Genomic DNA, 20,999 nt, shown 5'->3' with positions numbered 1-20,999 from the left:
ACCCAGAGCCTATGGTTTCAGGTAGGCTAAGTGGCATTAGAAACACTGTCTCCGGGGCTGGGGATTTAGCTCAGTGGTAGAGCGCTTACCTAGGAAGCGCAAGGCCCTGGGTTCGGTCCCCAGCTCCGAAAAAAAGAACCAAAAAAAAAAAAAAAAAAAAAAAAAAAACACTGTCTCCTAAACCAAATAAAAAATTATTTTTTAAAAAACATTAGGGCTATCAAGATAGCTCTGTGGATAGACACAACCAGGACTTACAAGGTGGAAGGAGAAAGCCTACTGCCCCTCCCCCCACATAGATAACTAATAAATCCTAGGGTTCTGATTCTTCACAATGTAGCATTGCCTAAGCTTGTTCTGCCATTTTCTTTGTTTTTGTTTTTGTTTTTTGTAGGCAAGGTTTCTCTGTGTAGCCCTGGCTGTCTTGGAACTCACTGTAGTCCATGCTGGCCTCTAACTCAGAGATCCACCTGCTCCTGCCTCCTCGCGCTGGGATCAAAGGTGTGCGCCATCACTGCCCAGCCTTCATTTCCTCATCTTTGAGATGAAATCCTGAGATCCTTTCTCACTGTAAAACCTTTTTCCTCATGCTGATGTAAAGGTGTCCCCACAGCATGGCTGCTGCTCCCAGGAGAAAAACTATTGTAGAAGGTCTAAAAGTAGAAAACAGCAGCACCAGACAGAAGTGCAGTAAAGGCAGAGAAATGGCAGATTTATGAGATCCACTCGGTCATGAAGGTCATCGAGTCCCCAGATCTGCAGTCTGCCAGCCAACTGCAGTCACTGGTTTGACTCCAGTTCAAAGATCAACAGGGTTAAGCCTCAGAAGAGCAGAAGTTTCTAACAAAGTCTAAAATCTACTGTTCTAAGTTCTTTCTCTGTTTTTGAGACAAAGTCTCTGAACCTGGAGCTCACTGAACTAGACTGGCTGGCCAGTGGGTCACTGGGATCCATCTGTCTCTGCTAACCAGTACTGGGTTACAGAACCATGGCATCACATCCAGCTTTTATGTGGAAGCGGGGGATCCAAACTCAGGATTTCATGCTTTTCCGCAGGTATCAGCCTAGCCTTTTGTTTCTAACTCACATTAGAAAAGCGTTCTGCTTTACTCAGTTAACCTACTAAATGTTGTTAATCTCATCCAGAGACACTGTCTTAGTTAGGGTTTTATTGCTGTGAACAGACACCATAACCAATGTAAGTTTTATAAAGGACAACATTTCATTGGGGCTGGCTGACAGGTTCAGAGGTTCAGTCCATTATCATCAAGGTAGGAACATGGCAGCATCCAGGCAGGCATGGTGCAGGAAGGGCTGAGAGTTCTACATCTTTATCTGAAGGAAGCCAGGAAAAAACTGGACATCGTCAGGCAGCTAGGAGGAGGGTCTCCAGCCCACCCCCACAGTGACACACTTCCTCCAACAGAGCCACACCTTCTAACAGTGCCACTCCCTGGGACAAGCACATGCAAACCCTCACAGACACCTTCAGACACAATCAGAGTATTTGATTAAGATAAGGCCAGTCTGTGGTTTAGTCACTTGAGAGGTGACAGCGAAAACTACAGATTATTAAGTGTCCACTATGTGTTGGGCACTTCCCTGGGCATTTCCTATGTATAATACCATTCCTCGAGGCAGTCATTTATTACCCATTTCATTCAAGAAAGAAACCTGAGGCTTAAAGATTTAGATAGGCTGTCCGGACTCACTCAACTAGAAGTTAGCTAGCAACAGAGTTCTCTTTTCATTCGCTCTTGTCTTAAGGCAGGTTCCCCCACACGCTGGGCAGGTCTCAAACATGCTCTGTAGTGACACCTTCAACTGATCCTCCTGCCTTTGTCCCCAAGTACTGGGACTACAGAGCTGCACCACCACACCCGTCTGTGTGCTCTAGAGATGGGACCCAGCACTGTGTGCTCGCTAGGCAAATATTCTACCAACTGAGCCCCACCCTAAACCAGTTTTAAGTCTGGGGTAGACCAAACGTTTTTCCAGCAATAATAAAAATCCAAATAGAAATGTCTTGCAGAACTTGCAGATGGCTGAGGATGACTTTCAACTTCTGATGCTCCTGTTTCCGCTGAGTGCCAGGACTGCAGGTGTGCACTGCCACCTGGGTTATGAGGTGCTGGGGGTCAAACTCAGAACTTCACCAATCTGCCTACTGAGCTAGACCCGCAGTCCGTAGACGCACCATTTAAAACATTTTAGGGGGTTGGGGATTTAGCTCAGTGGTAGAGCGCTTGCCTAGCAAGTGCAAGGCCCTGGGTTCGGTCCCCAGCTCCAAAAAAAAAAAAAAGAAAAAAGAAAAAAAAAGAAAAAAGAAAAAAAAAAAAGAAAAAAGAAAAAAGAAAAAAAAAGAAAAAAAATTTTAGAATATATGCACACCATTTAATTGTCTCACTCTTCAAAAGACACAATCTCCTTTACGCTGAACATTATAAATACAAATTTTATTTAAACTTTTGTTATTCAAGTAGAAAAGTCTGCTCCTAACTGATACACACCATGGAGGGCGTAAGACTTCCACCTCCTGATAACCATTTTCTCTTTCTCCCAAGCTGTCATCTTCTTTCAAAATCACAGCAGTTGCTGGTAAATAAAGCTTTTAATAAGTTACAAGTGTGAACAGGTCCTCGTCTGTGGTCTTCCTAGCTACTTAATGCACTGCACAGCAACAACTTTGTTTTCTGCTGCGTCTTTGTTGGAAGTCTGAGAGTCTGAAACCTGCACTGGCTTGGGTAAGCATGGGAATTCTTCTGGTACCACGCATGCAAATATCCATTGTAGAAATCAGTAGCTGTTAGTGTTTTCTTGTGCATTATTGATCGAACCCCGATCCAGCCATCCTAAAGGACAGAGAACGGACAGTGAGTAGACAATGAGACAAAACTTGAAAAGGAAATAAACTGTACTTTATAACCTGTGTCAGGCATGGTGATGCAGCCTTTAATCCCAACACCAGGGAGGAAGGCCAGGCCAATCTCTGAGTTCAAAGACTCTATCTTAAAAGAGACAAAACACGGGGTTGGGGATTTAGCTCAGTGGTAGAGCGCTTGCCTAGGAAGCGCAAGGCCCTGGGTTCAGTCCCCAGCTCCGAAAAAAAGAACCAAAAAAAAAAAAAAAAGAGACAAAACAGAAAAAATCCTCAAAATGTTATAAAAACAATTGCTGTTACTAAACGCCTAGCAGCAAAAACATTGTACTGGATGACATGTAACACTTTCTCTCTATAAGGTCCTCATAAAGGAGCAAAAACCGTCCTGACACATTTCAACAGAGGAAATAGAATACAATGTTCTACTTGCAAAGAGCTTTAGTTTTGCAAGTAGGTCCACATATCTCACTGTAAATAGTTACCCAAACACAGCAAGGCCTGAGAGTTGGCTCGACAGAGTGTGCACTGCTCTTCCAGGGGACCAAGGTTGATTCTCAGCACCCACTATTGGACAGCTCACAACTGCCTGTAACTCCAGCTCTGTGGGGATTCAACACCTCTGGCCTCTGGACACTTGTACTCTAAAAAGTAGGCAAATCCAGTGAGCCCCAGGTCAGATAACCAATGCTATGGTTGGTGGGTGAATTTAACAAGGTAGCACAACTGAAAAGAGTTCACACGCTCACCATCTACAGCTGCGTCTGTGAGAGCCAAATACAGACACTGAACATGTACGTTCAGACTCAGACCAAGAGAGGTGGTCATCTGGTGTGCTTCAGAGCGAGCTGAAGAGAGCTGAGCAGTGGTGAAGGGCTCTGCACAGTCTGTGTTGGTAGATCGGTTTTTCATACACTTTAAAATGTGCTTTGTGAGAATTCAAAATCTAACATAACTACCACAAAATAGGAAATACCCAGGAGGGCTGGAGAGATGGCTCAGTGGTTAAGAGAACTGACTGCTCTTCCTGAGGTCCTGAGTTCAATTCCCAGCAACCTCAAGGTGGCTCACAGTCATCTGTAATGGGATCCGATGCCCTCTTCTGGTGTGTCTGAAGACAGTGTATTCATATAAACAAAATAAAATCTTTAAAAACAAGAAAAGGAAGTACCCAGGAAACACAAGGGATGTGGACACTTCTTAGAAACATGCCATAGCTTTGCCAAAAAATGGGGTCCCAGTCATTAAAATATCTACTATAGCAGTCAGGTGTGGCAACACACACCTTAATCCCAACACCCAGAGGCAGTCAAGTGGATCTTGAAATTCAATGACAGTCTGGTCTACAGAGTGAGTTCTAGAACAGGGATAGAGAGGGCTACAGAGAAACCCTATCACGAAAAAACAAAACGACCCCACGCCCGCCTACAACCACTATGTAGCCCCAGATCAGGATGGCCTGGAACTTACTATGTTGCTCAGACAATCCTCCAATACATAATCCTCTGGCCTCTACTTCCAGGGTGCTAACGACAGCAGACTCTCAATCACTCTAAACTTTTTAAAAGAAGTATTACTATTACTCTGTATGTGTGCATAATGGGGGGAGGGGGATTTGGAGGTCAGAGGTCAACTCTGTGGCGATGGTTCTTTTCATCTTCCTTTGTGTGAATTCTGAGCACTGAACTTACTTAGGTCATCAGGCTTGTGTCAGGAGCCATTACTTACTGAGCCATCCTGAGGGCCTTCTCCAACCATTTTAGATGATTTACACACAAAAACAAAATCCGAGCTGGGGAGAAGGTTCAGTGGGTAAAGCATTTACCATGGGAACACGAGGATCCAAGTTTGGATCCCAGAACATACATAGCAGTGTTGGGGAGTGGGAGCAGAGACAAAAGTCTCAAAGGAAGCTGATGGGCCAGATAACCTGGGATCTGCAGTGGAGAACAGAGATTGGGACTCAAATAAGGTGAAAAGCACAGACTGACCCCAGGCTGTCCTCAGACTTTCATGTGTGCTGTGGCATGCTTGTACCTGTACACACTCTACACACACATATACACGTGTTTTAAAACTTTCCTCTGGGCATGAGACAGCTCAGTCAGTAGAGGTTCTTGCTGCCCTGTCTGATGAGAGAGTGCCATCCCTGGGATGGACATAACTCAAGGAGAGAACCAACACTCACAAGTTGTCCTCTGCCCTCCTCTAAGCACAGCCGTGAGGTACTTTTTGACTGTTAATTGACACAGGAAGGTTGTATAAGAGGCAGCTAGGAGGCTGCAGAGAGTTCATTTATTAGAGTACCTGTTGCTCTTATAGAAGACTGGGGTTCAGTTCCTAGCACACACACGGTGGCTCATTACCACATAACTCTAATTGCAGGGGACCCAACACCTTCTTCTGACCTGTGTGGACATTAGGCAAAGACTCATATGTGTAAAATAAAAAGGAAGGGAAGGAAGGAGGGAGGGAGAATGTAAGTAAGCAGCGTCCCTCTGCCCCTCCATCCCTCTGTGGCCTCTGCTTTAGTTCCTGCCTCCAGCTTCCTGCCTGAGCTCCTGTTTCTATTTCCCACAGTGATAGACTAACCTGGAAATTCGAGATCAAGGTGCTTTTTGGTTAAGGTGCTTCTTCACAGCAAGAGAACACGATGAGGACACTGCCCTCCTTGACTGCTGTTGAGGACTCATGCCGTGTAGACAACAAGCAGGTGCTCTGATGACTAACACAGACATATGAGCTCATTGGTTACATTAATTACTAAAAGTAACCTTCAGAAACTTATCGTTGTGGAATCTTTTTTCATTGGGTGGCAATGATAAAAACTTCATCACTTTTAAAAATTATGCTGGGGAGCTGTTTCTTACAGAAATGAAATTGTTTTCAGCTTAGTCTGAGATGGAAAATGCTGCCCTCTCAATGTTCGATTGCTGTGAAGAAACACCATAACCAAGGCAACTCTTACATTACAAAAGCAAGCATTTAAATGGGGCTTGCTCAGTTGTGAGGTTCTGTCCACTGTGATCATGGCGGCATGCTCGGAGTGGAAAAGTAGTTTTACATTCTGATTCACAAATGGGTGTGGGGACGGCTGGACTCTGGGCCTGGCATGGACTTTGAAACCGCAAAGTCTATTCCCCATTACATACTTCCTTTCAACAGGGGCACACCTCCTAATCCTCCTAATCTTGTCAAAGAGTTCTACTCCCCAGAGACTAAGCCCATGGAAGCCATTCTCAGTCCACCACAATGGTGAATGGTAAGCCTGGTGTGATGGTTCACACCTGCAGTTTCAACCTCAGCAGGCTGAGGCAAGAGGATCGCTTTTAGGCCAACCTGGGCTAAACACTGGACAGTGAGTTCAAGTCTAGCCCAGGCTACGTGAGGACTCATCTCAAAAGAAAAGGAAAAAGAAATACAAATTACAAATTTAGCAAAGCCAATCACCATGACTTGAAGCTAAAGTCAACGTACCTTGCAGTGAACTAGCAGCATTTGCGACGGTCTGTGGTACACCACAGACCCCGGAGTCACAGTTTGTCCCATCACTTTCGGATCTAAGGTGGGGAGAATACAAGAGAAATAATTATGCAACATCATGGTACTTCTTAAAAATCAAAACCATGTGTGCATGTGTGTGTAATGGATTTTACAGAGATCCCCATGCTGCCTGTCCCAGCCCTGGGTGGAACATTGGCCAAGGATGTGCAAGACCCTGGGCTTATCTCTAGCACTGACAAACTAAATTAAATCATACATAAATAAAAGTAGTAAAAAGGACTCTTCAGAGGCAGAAACAATGACAGAGGGGACACACTTACTAAGCCCTAACTCTGCAATCTAAAGCCTCCTGGAGCCATGCGCTCTCATGGCAAGAGTCCCACACCAAGGAGAAGCTGCCGTCCTTGCTCCACCAACCAGAATCACTTTTGTGCTGAATCTGTCAATTCAGTGCTGTCACTCTGAGAAACTAGCTGCCCAGCAGTAGAACAATTCACAGAATTTGAGACTTCGTCTGTTGTTTGAATATGCTTGTACCAAGGGAAGTGGCACCATTAGGAGGTGTGGCCTTGTTGAAGAAAATGTGTCACTGTGTTGGCAGACTTTGAGGACCCCTAGTTTTCAAGCTCAGCCAATTGCTGCTGACTTTGGACTAAGATGTAGAACTCTTGGCTCCCACAGCTCCATGTCCGCCTGGATGCTGCCATGTTCCTGCCTTGATGATAATGGACTGAACCTCTGAACCTGTAAACCAGATCCAATTAAATGTCCTTATAAGAACTGCCCACATCGGGGTTGGGGATTTGGCTCAGTGGCAGAGCGCTTGCCTAGGAAGCGCAAGGCCCTGGGTTTGGTCCCCAGCTCAGAAAAAAAGAAACAAAAAAAAAAAAAAAAAAAAAAAGAACTGCCCACATCTCTGCTCATCACATCCTGAGAATGCTGAGGGACCTCAGAAAAAACTGTGGTGTGGCCTGCTGTGCTCTCCCTGCACTGTGCAGATATTTTCATTATTACATTCACCACTGTGACATTAACTCAGTCACTCCACAGTCCCCCTCCGGAGTTTATAGGAGCTCAGTGACACTGCCTGCCAGCGTCCAGGTTCGTGTGATGCTTGCATGAGAAAATACACATGAATGGACATTGCAGAGGATGAGGAGAGCAGCTGTGAGGTGCTACCATCAGTGCTCTGAAGCCAACAGCACAAAGCACAGGTCCCTGTGTTTGTTTGGTCTGTGTTTGAGGATTAGAGATATGGGGGGAGGGGAGGAAGCATAACACATTTTTAAGTGCACTGTAGTGAAACAACTTGTCAGCCATTCAGAAGTTAGTACCTGCAAGGATAGAGTTGTTAACTTCTACGAGATCCAGAAGTTTAACGGTGTTCTCCATCCAGAGTGTTTGCAGTGGAACCTGTAATTGGAATGGAAGGATTCATGAAGGAATGTGTACGAAGCCCAAAGCCTTTTGAAGACTGCAATATATTAACCCACTTCTTCCATGTCCAGAGGGACTGGGCACTCGGTCATCAGATCTGCTGAAACGGAGCCTGAGTATGACCCTCTGTATTATCTCTGCAGCATGTGTAAGATCCTAAGTTTTATGTAAGAGTCAGTATTTTTAAATAGTATAGTCTTAATATGCTCAACTAAACGTTTATGCTCACTTTGGAAGCAAGAATTAGGTGTTTGTGTTAAAGTTTAAAAAGTGATAGAATTTTATATTTTCACAAGAGGCAGCCACTGTTAAGAGCTTGGAGTGTATCCCCCTATGTTATTCCCCTCATGCTAAATGTTATTAGCACAAAAGCCTAGAGCATGGCTGTCAGTGCATGTGTGTCTCCTTCACCTGTGTTCATCTATGAATTAATCAGTTTATATAATAATACTTTTATAAAAGACATTTCACATATTTCCAGTTTCTTGCTATTTCAGACAGCAGTGTCTTGCTGTTATCAACTGTGGCAGCAAACAATACTGTGGGGCAGGATGGCTCAAGAGGTAAATATATTTGCTACTAAGCCAGATGGCCCGAGTTCTGTGTGAAGGCCACATGAAATGGAAAGAAAGAATCAATTTCTGAAAGTTGTCCTCTGACCAACACATGCATGCTCCGGCACACACACACGTGTGCACACACACTAAATAAACATGATGAGAAGACAGTTTGTAGAGACACCTTTAAGAACTTACATAAATCCCAGCACTGGGTAGATCTCTGTGAGTTTGTGGCTAGCCTAGTCTACATAATTATTGGCCAGTCAGGGCTACCATCTCAAATATATATACACAAAAAACCCAAAACCACAAACTGAGTTGTAGAACTGATGGCAGAAAACATGTCTGGCATGTGCAAAGCCACAGGCAGGTTCCACCCTCAGCCCTGAAGGGCAAAAAAAATCCAATCACAAAGAGATTCCTCCCAAGTCTAGCATTAAGCAGGCATGAGGGCTCACACCTAAATCCCAGCACTCAGAGGGATACGGCGGAAGGAGCTCCACGTGTCAGGTCCACCCTGGCAGCAGAGTAAGATACTGTCTTCAACAACAAAACCAAAACCAACAAAGCCGGGCAGTAATTCATGAGAATTTTATACACATTTAGGAAGTTAGACATTGAATTCTTTTTTTTTTTTTTGGTTCTTTTTTTCGGAGCTGGGATCGAACCCAGGGCCTTGCGCTTCCTAGGCAAGCGCTCTACCACTGAGCTAAATCCCCAACCCTAGACATTGAATTCTTGTATGTGTTATAGATCTTCCTTCCACTTTGACCACTTTGAGTCATGACTAGTTGCTTTTCTATGATTTTTTTTTTAATTTTTATGGATTTATAGTCACTACTCTATGGTCACGTGATTTCAGTAGCTCATAACCGTGTTTTAAGAGAAAGGCCTCTTTATACTTTAAGATAACATGATTATAAAGTTACCCAACTCTGCTGTCTTCCGGTCCTTGTGGTTTCGTGTGTGTGTGTGTGTGTGTGTGTGTGTGTGTGTGTGTGTGTGTGTGTGTGTAATACACTTGACCAATCTTTGGTTTTCTTAAAATAAAAGGCACACACTAGTTTAACTCTATTAACAAATTTCAGGTATATAATACTGTTAATTATATATTAACCATACGAGTATACATAAGTTTTATTTATATACTTACAAGTTTTTTGCTTGTTTGTTTGAGACAGAGTCTTTCTATGAAGCATTGGCTGTCCTGGTACTCAGTATGTAGTCAGAGGCTTAAGCAGCTTGATTTTAACAATGCAGGGGCTAGGGAAATAGTTCTGTGGTTAAGAGCACTGACTGCTCTTCCAGAGGTCCTGAGTTCAAATCCCAGCAACTACATGGTGGCTCACAACCATCTGTAATGGGATCTGATGCCCTCTTCTGGTGTGTCTGAAGACAGCTACCATGTACTCATATATAATACATAAAAAATCTTGAAAAAAATATATTTTAAAAATACAGGGGCTGGAGAGATGGCTCAGTGGTTAAGAGCACCCGACTACTCTTCCAGAGGTCCTGAGTTCAATTCTCAGCAACCACATGGTGGCTCACAACCATCTGTAAAGAGATCTGATGCCCTTTTCTGGTGTATCTGAAGACAGCTACAGTGTACTTATATATAATAAATGAATAAATCTTTTAAAAAAATGCAGAAACAGGGCTGGAGAGATGGCTGAGTAGTTAACAGCACAGGCTGCTCTTCCAGAGGAACTGGGTTTGATTCCAGCACCCACATGGCTGGTCACAACTGTCTGTATGTAACTTCAGTCTCAGGGGATCCGATGCTCTCTTCTGGCCTCAAAGAGCACTAGGGATAAATAGAGTACACAAAGACACACATGCAGGCAAAATGCCCATGTGCGCTAAATAATAGAAAGGTAGAGTCGCCAGGCCTCCCTCCAAGACTAGAGAGATGGCTCAGTGGTTAAGGGCTCACTGTGTAACCGTGAGGATCACCCACATAACAAGCCTGACATCTAGGAAACAGCTGTAACTACAGCTCTGAAGTATCGAATGGCCTCTCCCGGCCTCTGCTCATGCATGGGTATGTGTACCTGCACATATATGTGCTCATATACTAGACACAAGTACACACATAATGAAATAAACCTTTAAAGGAAAAGCCTTAAAAAGAAGGAGAAAGAGGAGGAAGAAGAGGAAGAAGAGGAAGAGGAGGGGGAGGAGGAGGAGGAAGAGGAAGAAGAGGAGGAAGAAGAGGAAGAAGAGGAAGAGGAGGAAGAGGAGGCTTCCTTGGCAAGGGCTAGCCAACTGCCCCAGTAGTGCTCCTCACTGCACAATGTGAAATGCCACCTTTGCTATTTTTTTTTCTTTTCTTTTTTTCGGAGCTGGGGACCAAACCCAGGAGGCAAGCGCTCTACCACTGAGCTAAATCCCCAACCCCCACCTTTGCTATTTTAACACATTCACATATAAACGAATGCTACGAAAGCTGTCTGAAAGCACAGTGAAAATAAACATGTCAGAAATAATGTCCCTCAGTTTCTCTGAGTTCAGTATTTCCAGACTGTATTTTGATGCTGATGTTTTAAGACATTATGAGTATGTTTGGGAACAGGGGGTCTAGAGTTCAAAGCCAGTCTGGGTTACACTGAGAGATTGTCTCAAAAAGAAAGAAACCAGGTATTGGCCATATCTGTCAGCCTAGCGTTTAGAAGGTTGATGCAGGAGAATGCCTGAATGTGAGGACAACGTGGGCTACACTGTAAGTTCCAGACCAACCTGGATCACAGACTGAGACCTGCTCTCCAAACAAACAAATGGGGGGGGGGGGTTGGAGATGACTTAGCGGCTAAGAACGAATGCTGCTCTTGCAGAAGAATCAAGTTCAGCTCCCAGCACCAGAGACAGAACTCTAGTACTGTATAGTATAGTACAGTACAGTATAGTATAATACAGTATAATACAGTATAATACAGTAGAGTACAGTACAAGATAGTACAGTATAGTATAATACAGTATAGTACAGTACTAGATAGTATGGTATAGTATAATAAAGTAGAGTACAGTACAAGATAGTACTGTATAGTATAGTACTGTATGGTATAGTATGGTATATAGAGAACTCTATAGACTAGATAGAGTTAGAAGACTTAGATCCACTGCTTAGTAACTGTCACACTAAGTTACTTATCTTGTTTTTATTCTCCTTTATAACAGGGATGTAACAGGATAATTAAACCTGGTTAAGAGATATTGCAGAAAGTACATTTGAAAGCACTTTGTGAATTCCAAGGCTATATCAAACCTTAAAATTTAAAGTTTAAGAAAATTTCCTAGGTTTAGTTTATAAAGTTCATTCCTAAGTAAATACACCTAGAAAGGAGACAGCATGGTAAAAACACAATGCAACTTTTCGACTCACTATGTCCCCGATGGCAAGGTGAAGTCTGAGTACTTGCTCTGAGGTTTGCTCCTCCCACTTGACACAGCTGGTGCCAGCAGAAACCTTGGGAGCTACAAGGTGAGACACAAGTAAGAATGAACAGGGGTTCAGTGTTCATGAACTGATAGTCAGGCTGAATTACTAATACAACGGTCAATGTCTCCGTATGTCTAAAGCGTGCTGCAATATGAAGTTAAAATAAGAAAGCCTCACAAGTATGAAACCAGAAGTGTACTACTGTTTAACCCTGGAGCCAAAACTCCGGAGAGGGCAGGCAAGATGGCTCAGCGAGTAAAGATGCTTGCCTCCAAGTCTGACAATGTGAATTCAATCCCTGGAGCTTCTGTGGCAGGAGGACCAGCTCCTGAAAAGCTATAGTGGGTTGGCCTGATGCTGCTTTTATTCTGATGCTAATATTAGGCCTCCAAGACTTGGTTGTCCTGGAGATGAGAGCATGCAGACCCAAGTGACACTGTGCAGCCTGCTCCCAAGTTATTTTTGATTGGTAAACAAAGATGCTGACAGCCAACAGCTGGGAAGTTGAGACACAGCCAAGGTGGGGGGAGTGGGGGTTTTGGGGGTATTTGGGGTGGGAGGAGAACCATGAGAGGGAGGTGGAGGAGGAAGGAGAAGCAGCCTTGGGTTAGGTGAGCCATAAAAAAGCCCCCCACGGCCCTGAGGGCTGGCCAATTGGAATTGAGAACAGCCCAGGTAAAACATAGTAAGTAGTAATTTAGAGTTATTGATAGGAAAGTAGACTCTAATAGCATAGAAGGTGGAGAACTGCCCAGCTCTAATGCTGATTAAGGCTTATTGTAAATATAAACATTGTGTGTGTCTTTTATGTGGGAACTGAATGATCAAGGTAGGACAGAAGAAAAAAAAAAAAAACCCAAATAAACCAATAAGTAAAACAGCATTTTTGAAAAGACAAATATAAAAGACATAAGCTAAAGTTAAAACATATCAGATTGAAAGAGTGTGCAGTTCATATTACAAATGCTGAACTTCAGCATCATATAAAATATTCCTAATGAGGGGTTGGGGATTTAGCTCAGTGGCAGAGCACTTGCCTAGCAAGCGCAAGGCCCTGGGTTCCGTCCCCAGCTCCAAGAAAAAAAAAAAAATTCCTAATAAGACAAAGGGAACAAGTCAAAATCCTGAGAGAGAAAAATGGAACGGTAAGATACCTCCAGAAAAAAGAAATACAAAGCAGACTCCTTTAACACGAAAAAATATCATTAACATCACTCACAGGAATAATGCACATTAAAACTATTCCAGTATTTTATTTACTCGTTCTTTTGGGGGGGAAAGGGTTTTACTGTGTAGCCCAGGTTGGCCTTGAACTGAAGATCTGTCTGCTTTGCTTCCTGAGTCAGCTGTGATCACAGGGAGGAATCTCACCGTTTAACTCAGTCTCAGCCACTGGCTTAGGAAGCATCGTGTGCATAAAGTGATTCAAGACTGGGAACAACTCGCACCTCGACAGGGCATCTGCTGAGTAAGCAGGACAGATCCACGCAACGGGAAACAAGAGACAGATAAGACAGGAACAAAGAGCAGGGTCTGGGGGGCTCAGTGGCTCAGGGGACTTGTTATCCTTTGGCTCCTGGTACCCACATGGTGGCTCACGACCATGTGCAACCCCAGTTCCAGAATTCCCTCTTTCGACCCTGTCCATATGTGGTGTGCTTACACACATGCAGCAAAAAACACTCATGCACATAAAATAAATAAATCATTATTTTAAAAAAGAGAAAAATCTAATTAAAGTAGCAGTGTCATAGATGTATTGTTAAGTACAAAAATCAATAAAAATAACATACAGAAAGACAGTAAGTGCTTTTTTATTAAATAAACAAAAAGAGGCCAAGTGTGGTGCCACACGCCTGTAATTTCAGAACTTGGGGCTTGAAGACAGGAGAGTCAGGAGTGTGCTACATACCAAGCTTAAAGCCAATGAGATCCTGTCTCAAAACACAAAAATTTTAAAACGACAAAGCAAAGAGAAAGAAGAGAAGCAAAACTGGATCCGACGGGAACCAGATCTAACTCACAAGCATTGTTGTTATGCTCTGGTGAAGACCCAGGTATCCTGCAAGCACTCCACTGCAGCTGCACCCGCAGCCCTTTTTATGTTTAAGTTTTTTCCCCAAAACTACATTTTTAGGTGTGGAAGTGTAAGCCTGTAATTCAAGTACTCGGGAAGCAGAGCAGGAGAATTGATTCTAGGCTGTCCTAGACTATTTAGTATTTCTAGCTGTCCATGTCTCAAAACAAAAACAAAAAACAAACTCAAAACAAAAACCAAAAAAACAAAAATGTTTACATTTTGAGGTGACTAATTTGGGTTATATTAGCAGAAAACAAAGATTTAAGCAGTCTTGAAAATGTGTTCCTTGTATCCTAGATTATTATTGTTTGTTTTTGAATGGATATAAAATACATCTCTGGACATTTAGGAAGAACTGTATGCACTGGATATTGGATGCTATCAGGACATGTTTAATGCCTTTGTTTTTGTTGTTTTGTTTCAGGATTAGAAAAAATGTTTTTTTCATTTTATATGCATGCTTTGCCTGTGTGAATGTCTCTGTGTGTATCACATTGATACAGCACCCATACAGGCTAGAAGAGGGTGTCAGATCTCCTGGGACTAGAGTTACTGATAGTTGTGGGTCACCATGTTGGTGCTGGGTGTCTAACCTAGGTCGTCTGCCAGAGCAGCCAGTGCTCTGAACACTGACCCACATCTCCAAGTGCATGCTAACGAAACTGGGGATGAATTCTGTCATTTGTACTTGCAGATGAATAATCAGATTTTAAAATATATACATGAAATATACACATGGAAAGATCTGGGGCAAGCAGAGGTGCTAAATACGTCTCAAAATAAAAGGCTGGGGGAATGGTTGAGAGCTTGCCAACCATGACCTGGAAAGTACACACAAGGCAGTCATGAGGGCAGAGCACTCAGCCGCCGTGAGAGTGTCGGGCCTCCACTCACCATACGTCACTCCCTCGGCTGGCTGTGGCCTTCCATTGTTCAGACTTTCTGGCAAATTTTTCAAAACCGAGATAAGCTATAAATACAAAAGGAGAGAGAGAGAGAGCAGAGTGTATCCAACAGAACAAGGCAGAAACATCACAGTTCAGTGCCATGAAGTAACCTATCCCAGCAAGAGTGGTGGCAAGCTGGTGTCGCCTGTAAGGATGTGTGCTAACGGGTGGCTACACCACGCTGCTCTAAGGAACACAGGCACCCAGCTGCTTCCAGTGTTGACCTGGAGGCACAGGCCTTACTATCACAGGCCTGTGGGGAGCAAACACACTCACCCTACGTGAGGCAATGGGGCCTCACGGGAGCATGCTCGGGCCTACTTCCATAACCTATGGGTGCTGGCGTTTTGGAAAAGTTCTCTGACATGTCTGTAGCCCTCGATGTTGAGTCTATGAAACAAATGTCAGCGACAATTACCTCAGAGGTTGTTGGGAGGGTGTAAAAGAAAATTCACAGAGTATCTAGAACAGTCTCGATAAGTAGTCGCCATAGAGTCGCTTCTGAGGGAATGCCCAGAATAGGGGGCACATACAGCCGGGAAATGCAGAGGTTCCTAGGGAGTGGTTGCTAGCGGAGTGAGAAGAGTGGGCCGGACGTGTGTAAGGGTCAGCAGGGCACCTGAGAAGAATAAACTAAGTACCTCACTGTGAAATGCAGGGACCACTGAAGATCAGGTTTTATTTGAAAGTCTTTATTAAGCACCCACTCTGCAACTCTCAATGGTCACAAATACTGGGAAAACTTTTAGGAAGGCAGGGACAGGCACCAGTCTGCTTGGTTGTTAAGAGGGGATCTTATCAGCTCAGGCTGATCTGAAGCACACGATTCTCCTGCCTCAGCCTCCTGAGTGTTGGCATTACAGGTGAATATGAGCATGTTTGCTCCCAACCTCGGTCTTGATCTCTCTCATGTTACTAATTAATTTATTACTGTTTTTTTTTTTGTTTTGCTTTGTTTTGTTTTTTTCCAGAGCTGAGGACCGAACCCAGGGCCTCGTGCTTGCTAGGCAATTGCTCTACCACAGAGCTAAATCCTCAACCCCTATTTTATTACTATTTACGGTGTGGGCCCGAGCCCAGGTGAGGTCAGAGACCTTGCTGGACTCAGTTTTCTTCTTTCATCACGTGAGTGCTAGGGATTGAATTTAGCCTGTCAGGCTGGGCGGCAAGCACCTTTACCTGCCCAGCCATCTCACTGCACCGACCCCATCCCCACCCCTACCGATGAAGCTTAAAAAATTACAAATCATAAGCTCTGTATTGCTAAAAAGCCTTCTACTGATGACGACAACACACACTGTACCATGTTGGCACCAAGTTTTGACAACACTGCTTCCAATTCCTTTGACGTGCTCTTGGGAGGAACAGCGACGGTTTCCTGCTTGAGAATCGGGCCTACATCGAATCTGGCAAGGAATGACAAAACACAAAGCAGCAGCCAGCATTATTATTTGTTAAGGCACATACATTTGTCTACGTAGCCCAGAGACAGCTTTTGCAGGCTGTTAATCTGTCAGTCACTCCAGTTTGAGGTCACCCTGGCATACATGAGACATTGCCTCTAAAGTAAGAAGGGGGAGTGTGGTCATACCTGTCTTTAATACTAGTATTGGGAAGCAAATGCAGGAGGAACTCTTTTGAGTCTGAGCTCAGCCTAGTCCACATAGTGAGTTCAAGGCCAGCCAGAGACATACGATGACTCTATCTCAAAAAAATACAAAACAAACCAACACACACACACACACACACACACACACACACACACACACCACGCTCCAAATGCGTCCGTCATCTATATCTTTTTAGAGAAATCCAGGTGTAAATAATCCCAATGACTGATTTACAAGGACTTTAAAGAGACTCTGTATGAATCTCAGAAGACACAGCTTATGTTAGAGACCAGGAATCCTCATAGTGACTACAAAGGCATAAGGGGACACTGGGGAGTTGCCCAAGTCAGCATACCCTGACCACTCCCCCTGACACAAAGATCTCAGACACACACCACAGTTTAATAAGTTCTACCTTTTGGGTCTAACTTGCATAATCGTTACGCCAGTGACTGTGTCTCCATGAAGCACCGTATGGATGATCGGAGCGGGACCACGCCACCTCGGAAGGCAACTGGGGTGCACATTCAGTATTCCGCTGAGTCAGAAAAGGCAGAAATTAGTACGGGAACTAGCTATTGCTACCGAACTAACATGCACTTTCATTGTTAAAGCTTCCAAGAGCCTGGTATAGCATTTATTAACCCTAACACTTGGAAAGCTGAGGTAGGAGAACTGCTCTGAGTTCCAGGCAGACCTATGCCACAGATTGAGACCTTGTTTCAAAACAATCATCACCTCAAAAATACCTGGCAGTGTGTATCACTCATAATATACAACCCCTAGGTTTATCACCTAAAACACAAAGTCAGAGGTGAGTTCACTCTCCTACCATAAGCAGCTAATGAAACATAATTAAAAACAGCCCAAGCAGAGGTCGGAGAGACAGCTGGAAGTTAAGAGGACCAGAGTTCAGGTTCTCAGCACCACACACAGTGGATTACAACCATCTATAACTACAGTTCCAGGAAATCTGACACCCTCTTCTGGCCTCCCTGAACACCAGGTACCACACGGGACACAAATATATTTTGCGAGCAAAACACTCATGCCCATAAAATAAAACTAATATATCTATGCAAAAAACGTTTTTAATTAAAGCAACAAGGCAAACAGGGATCTATAATAAGACACTGTGTCATCAAGTGACATCCCTACCCAAACACTCGGCTGAGGTTGAAATTTACGCCAAGTTCGAACAGCTATCACCTCTCCAGGCCACATAATCTTACGGAGCACTATCAGATACACCATCTACTGTTGACGGAAATGCCATCAGAAACATGAGCTTTTCAGATAACAGGAACAGTGCAGAGACTTTATTTATTATTTTCTCCTCAGTTGCTGCTTACCGAATGCTGAGATTAAAGGAATATATACATGCTTGACATGTACAGAGATCTGTCTTGTTTGCTGAGACTGGTTTCTCTGTGTAGCCTTGCTGTCCTGGAACTCACTCTGTAGACCAGCCTGGCCTCGAACTCAAGAGCTGCGCCTGCTGCTGCTGCCTCTGCCTCACAAGTGCTGAGATTGAAGGCAGGAGCTGGGCCGGAGATTTTAAGGGAAGAAAATGCTTGCCATGTTCACCGTGGGGCAACGCAATCTAGCTGGAGTAGAATGAATCAGGAGAAGCCACAGCATCTGCAGAGGATCAGTTGAGGTCATAGTGGGCTAACACAGGGCTTAGATTTTTAGTTGAGGTGAGACTGAGAGCTACTAGAGGATTCTGAGCACAGCGACCTGGTCTGACAGACAGATCCTTTAAGGAATCGATGTAGCTGCTGGGTTGGTAAAGAGCCAACCAATAGGGCGAAGGACTGAAGTAGAGCCCCTCTAGGAGTTGACTACAGTAACACAGACAAGAGTAGACACAGTGCAAGGGACTAGATGTTGGACACAAGACAACTGAAGAATGACTCTGGGGCTTTGGACCCAACGTCCAGAAGGCTGGGGTTGATAGTTCCTGAGATAAAGGTGTGCAGAGGGGTTAAGTCTTTTCTGGTACAGAAGCCTATGAGAGCCAAGCAGAGTTGTGGACAAGGTGGGTACCTGGAGTTCAGGAAGAGCTGGGCTGGGGTTAGCATATGCATGATATTTAAATGAGGGTGGATGAAAGCCAAGGAGCAATGAAGAGTTTAGTACACTTGATATTTTGTGCCAAAAATAAATCCCATTTTAAAAGAAGACAGTGAAGAAAACAGTTTAATCTGGGCCTGGTGGCACACACTTTTAATCTACGCACTTGAGGGACAAATACAGGCAGATCTCTCTGTGAGTTTGAGGCTAGCCTGCCTGGTCCACATAATGAATTCCAGCAGGACAGCCAGGGCTACACACAGTGAGACCCTGTCTGGATGGACAAATAAGTAAATAGAAAAAGAAAGCATAAATTATGGCGTTTCAGATGCTAGACCCATTCATAAAAGACATGATCTCTACACTGTATTTCCTTATAAATAAAACTTACTAGGGAAATTTAAGAATAAGAGCCTCACTCAAAAGTCGGCCAAAGGAAGCCACTACCCCAACGTCATATTCTCCGGATCCCATGTCGGGCCACTCATATACCGGGAGCTGAGACTGTATAGCATATTGCTTCACAGGTAGTCCTTTGGGGGATATCGAAGGCACCGTGACAACCTCCAGTTTCTCAATTAACTTTTCCTCTTTGTTGTCTCTGAATTAGAAAGATTGGGGGAAAAAAAATCATGTCAGGGCAACAGCTCAAAGCTAAACTACTTCGTGCACAGCAAAGCTATTTTTATGATTAAACCCATGGCTAAACTAACTTAGAGCTAAAATAATTAAGACCCCCCCCCCCCCCCGAGCTGGGGACCGAACCCAGGGCCTTGCGCTTGCTAGGCAAGCGCTCTACCACTGAGCTAAATCCCCAACCCCCATAATTAAGACTTTTGCAACCAACAAATAGAGTTTTACATTTAATACAAAAAATCAAATTTTATCTTTTATTATTACTGTGTACGTGGTGCAGGCGTGTGCTACCGTATGTGTGTGGAAATGAGAGGAAAACTTTGAGGAGTCAGTTCTCTCCTTATAGCATCAAGAGTGTGTAGTTCACAGTTGCCTGTAACTCCGGCTCCAGGGAATCTGATTCCCCTCTTTCGGCCTCCACAGACACATGCTCAGAGGCACACACATACAAACAAAATTTAAAAATAAAAATTTTCTTTAAAAAGAGAAGTATCTGGGGGTTGGGGATTTAGCTCAGTGGTAGAGCGCTTGACTAGCAAGAGCAAGGCCCTGGGTTCGGTCCCCAGCTCCGAAAAAAAGAAAAAAGAAAAAAAAAAAAAAAAGAGAGAGGTATCTGTAGGAAGGCAGGGATGGAGGTGAGAGAACCAGGGAAGGGGACATGCCAGGAAACAAGGGACCGATAAATAACCAAATAACCTTAGGCTGGGAGGGAAGTGAGGTGGTAGAGATAGCAGACTTCCAGGACTTTCTCCCTAGTAGCCAAAGTGTGTTAAGTCACATAAATATTAGATGTATAGGAAACTGTTGAAAACGGTTCGTTAGAGGCTGTTCAGGCCTAACTGGAGGCCACCAACAGGAGGGCTGAGCAGCCGCAGCAACAACTGGAAGGGACGAACTTTGGAGTCACAGCCCATTACAGCTAACCGGCTCCGCCCACGGCCCTGGGCACTGGCCGGGCCTCGCCAAGTACTGGTTCCCAGGCGCAGGGGGATGGAGGGTCTGCTCGCAGGTGCTGCAGGAGCCACAGGAGCTCCGCGGGCCGGGATCCAACGGGGTGCCTTCCCAGGACCCCAGCTGGCTTGGGGTCGCCGCCGCGGCTCGGCATAGGACCCCGCCTCGATACCTGGCAGCGTGCAGCGCCCGCAGGGCTTCCCGGGCAAAGTGGTCGGTGCCGAAGAACAGCACCCGCCAAGGTGGCTTCTCGCGGACCCGGGAGCTTCGGCGGTCCTTCCCGCTGAACCCAGCAGGTGACTGACAGGAACAGCGTGGCCTCCTTCCCGCCAGCCACGGACCCCAGCAACGCCGCGGAAGAAGCATCACCTCGGCCCGCAGCGGCCCACCATGCGCATGCGTGCCCAGGGGGCGGAGCATAGGGCTCAAAGGCCTAAGCACACGCAGAGGACGAGGCGGGGCCTGCCGCTTTGGAGGCGTGGCCCAACTGAGTAATCACTAAGAAAGAAATTTGAGTGTATTTTGATGTGTATTATTTAGCCCAGCTAAAGAACACTGCAGATACGTACACACAAGCGAGACACTCACATGAATAAAATAAAATGAACCTTTAAAAGAAACTATTTTTAAAAACTTTACAAATTGGGCTGGAAACATGGCTCAGTGGTTAAGAGCACTGACTGGTCTTCCAGAGGTCCTGAGTTCAATTCCCAGCAACCACGTGGTGGCTCACAACCATCTGTAATGAGAGCTGGTGCCCTCTTCTGGCCTGCAGGCATACATACAGGCAGAACACTGTATACATAATAAATAAATCTTAAAAAAAAACCTTTACAAATTAATTTTTAAAATTTATTTTTGTTTTATGTGCTTTTGGTGTT

At 44.5% G+C, this 20,999-nt stretch overlaps 1 protein-coding gene across 4 annotated transcripts; it reads right to left on the bottom strand.

Moving 5' to 3' along the window:
- Positions 1-2,439: 2,439 nt before the first annotated feature.
- Mtfmt (mitochondrial methionyl-tRNA formyltransferase) lies at positions 2,440-20,516 on the bottom strand. Of its 4 annotated transcripts, none has more exon segments than NM_001009697.1 (9): positions 2,440-2,852; positions 6,356-6,438; positions 7,717-7,795; positions 11,762-11,853; positions 14,793-14,868; positions 16,149-16,251; positions 16,871-16,993; positions 18,923-19,132; positions 20,291-20,502. In NM_001009697.1, coding segments are annotated over 9 exon segments (1,158 nt in total). In that variant the 5' UTR covers positions 20,485-20,502; the 3' UTR covers positions 2,440-2,654.
- Positions 20,517-20,999: the final 483 nt, after the last annotated feature.

Source organism: Rattus norvegicus, chromosome 8 (genome assembly GCF_021556685.1).
Source record: "Rattus norvegicus strain SHRSP/BbbUtx chromosome 8, alternate assembly SHRSP_T2T, whole genome shotgun sequence".
Lineage (NCBI taxonomy): Eukaryota > Metazoa > Chordata > Mammalia > Rodentia > Muridae > Rattus > Rattus norvegicus.
Note: the sequence above shows the minus strand (reverse complement) of the source record. Positions and strands in the feature narration are given on the sequence as shown.

Excerpts from the sequence above, each read along its gene's own strand:
- Mtfmt (XM_087562103.1), bottom strand. The coding sequence starts at position 19,046 with ATGCTATACAGTCTCAGCTCCCG. Across the intron at positions 16,994-19,023 it reads CTATACAGTCTCAGCTCCCG|CGGAATACTGAATGTGCACC; the intron begins GTATATGAGTGG and ends TTTCTGACTCAG. Across the intron at positions 11,854-14,792 it reads AGCCGAGGGAGTGACGTATG|CTCCCAAGGTTTCTGCTGGC; the intron begins GTGAGTGGAGGC and ends CTCACCTTGTAG.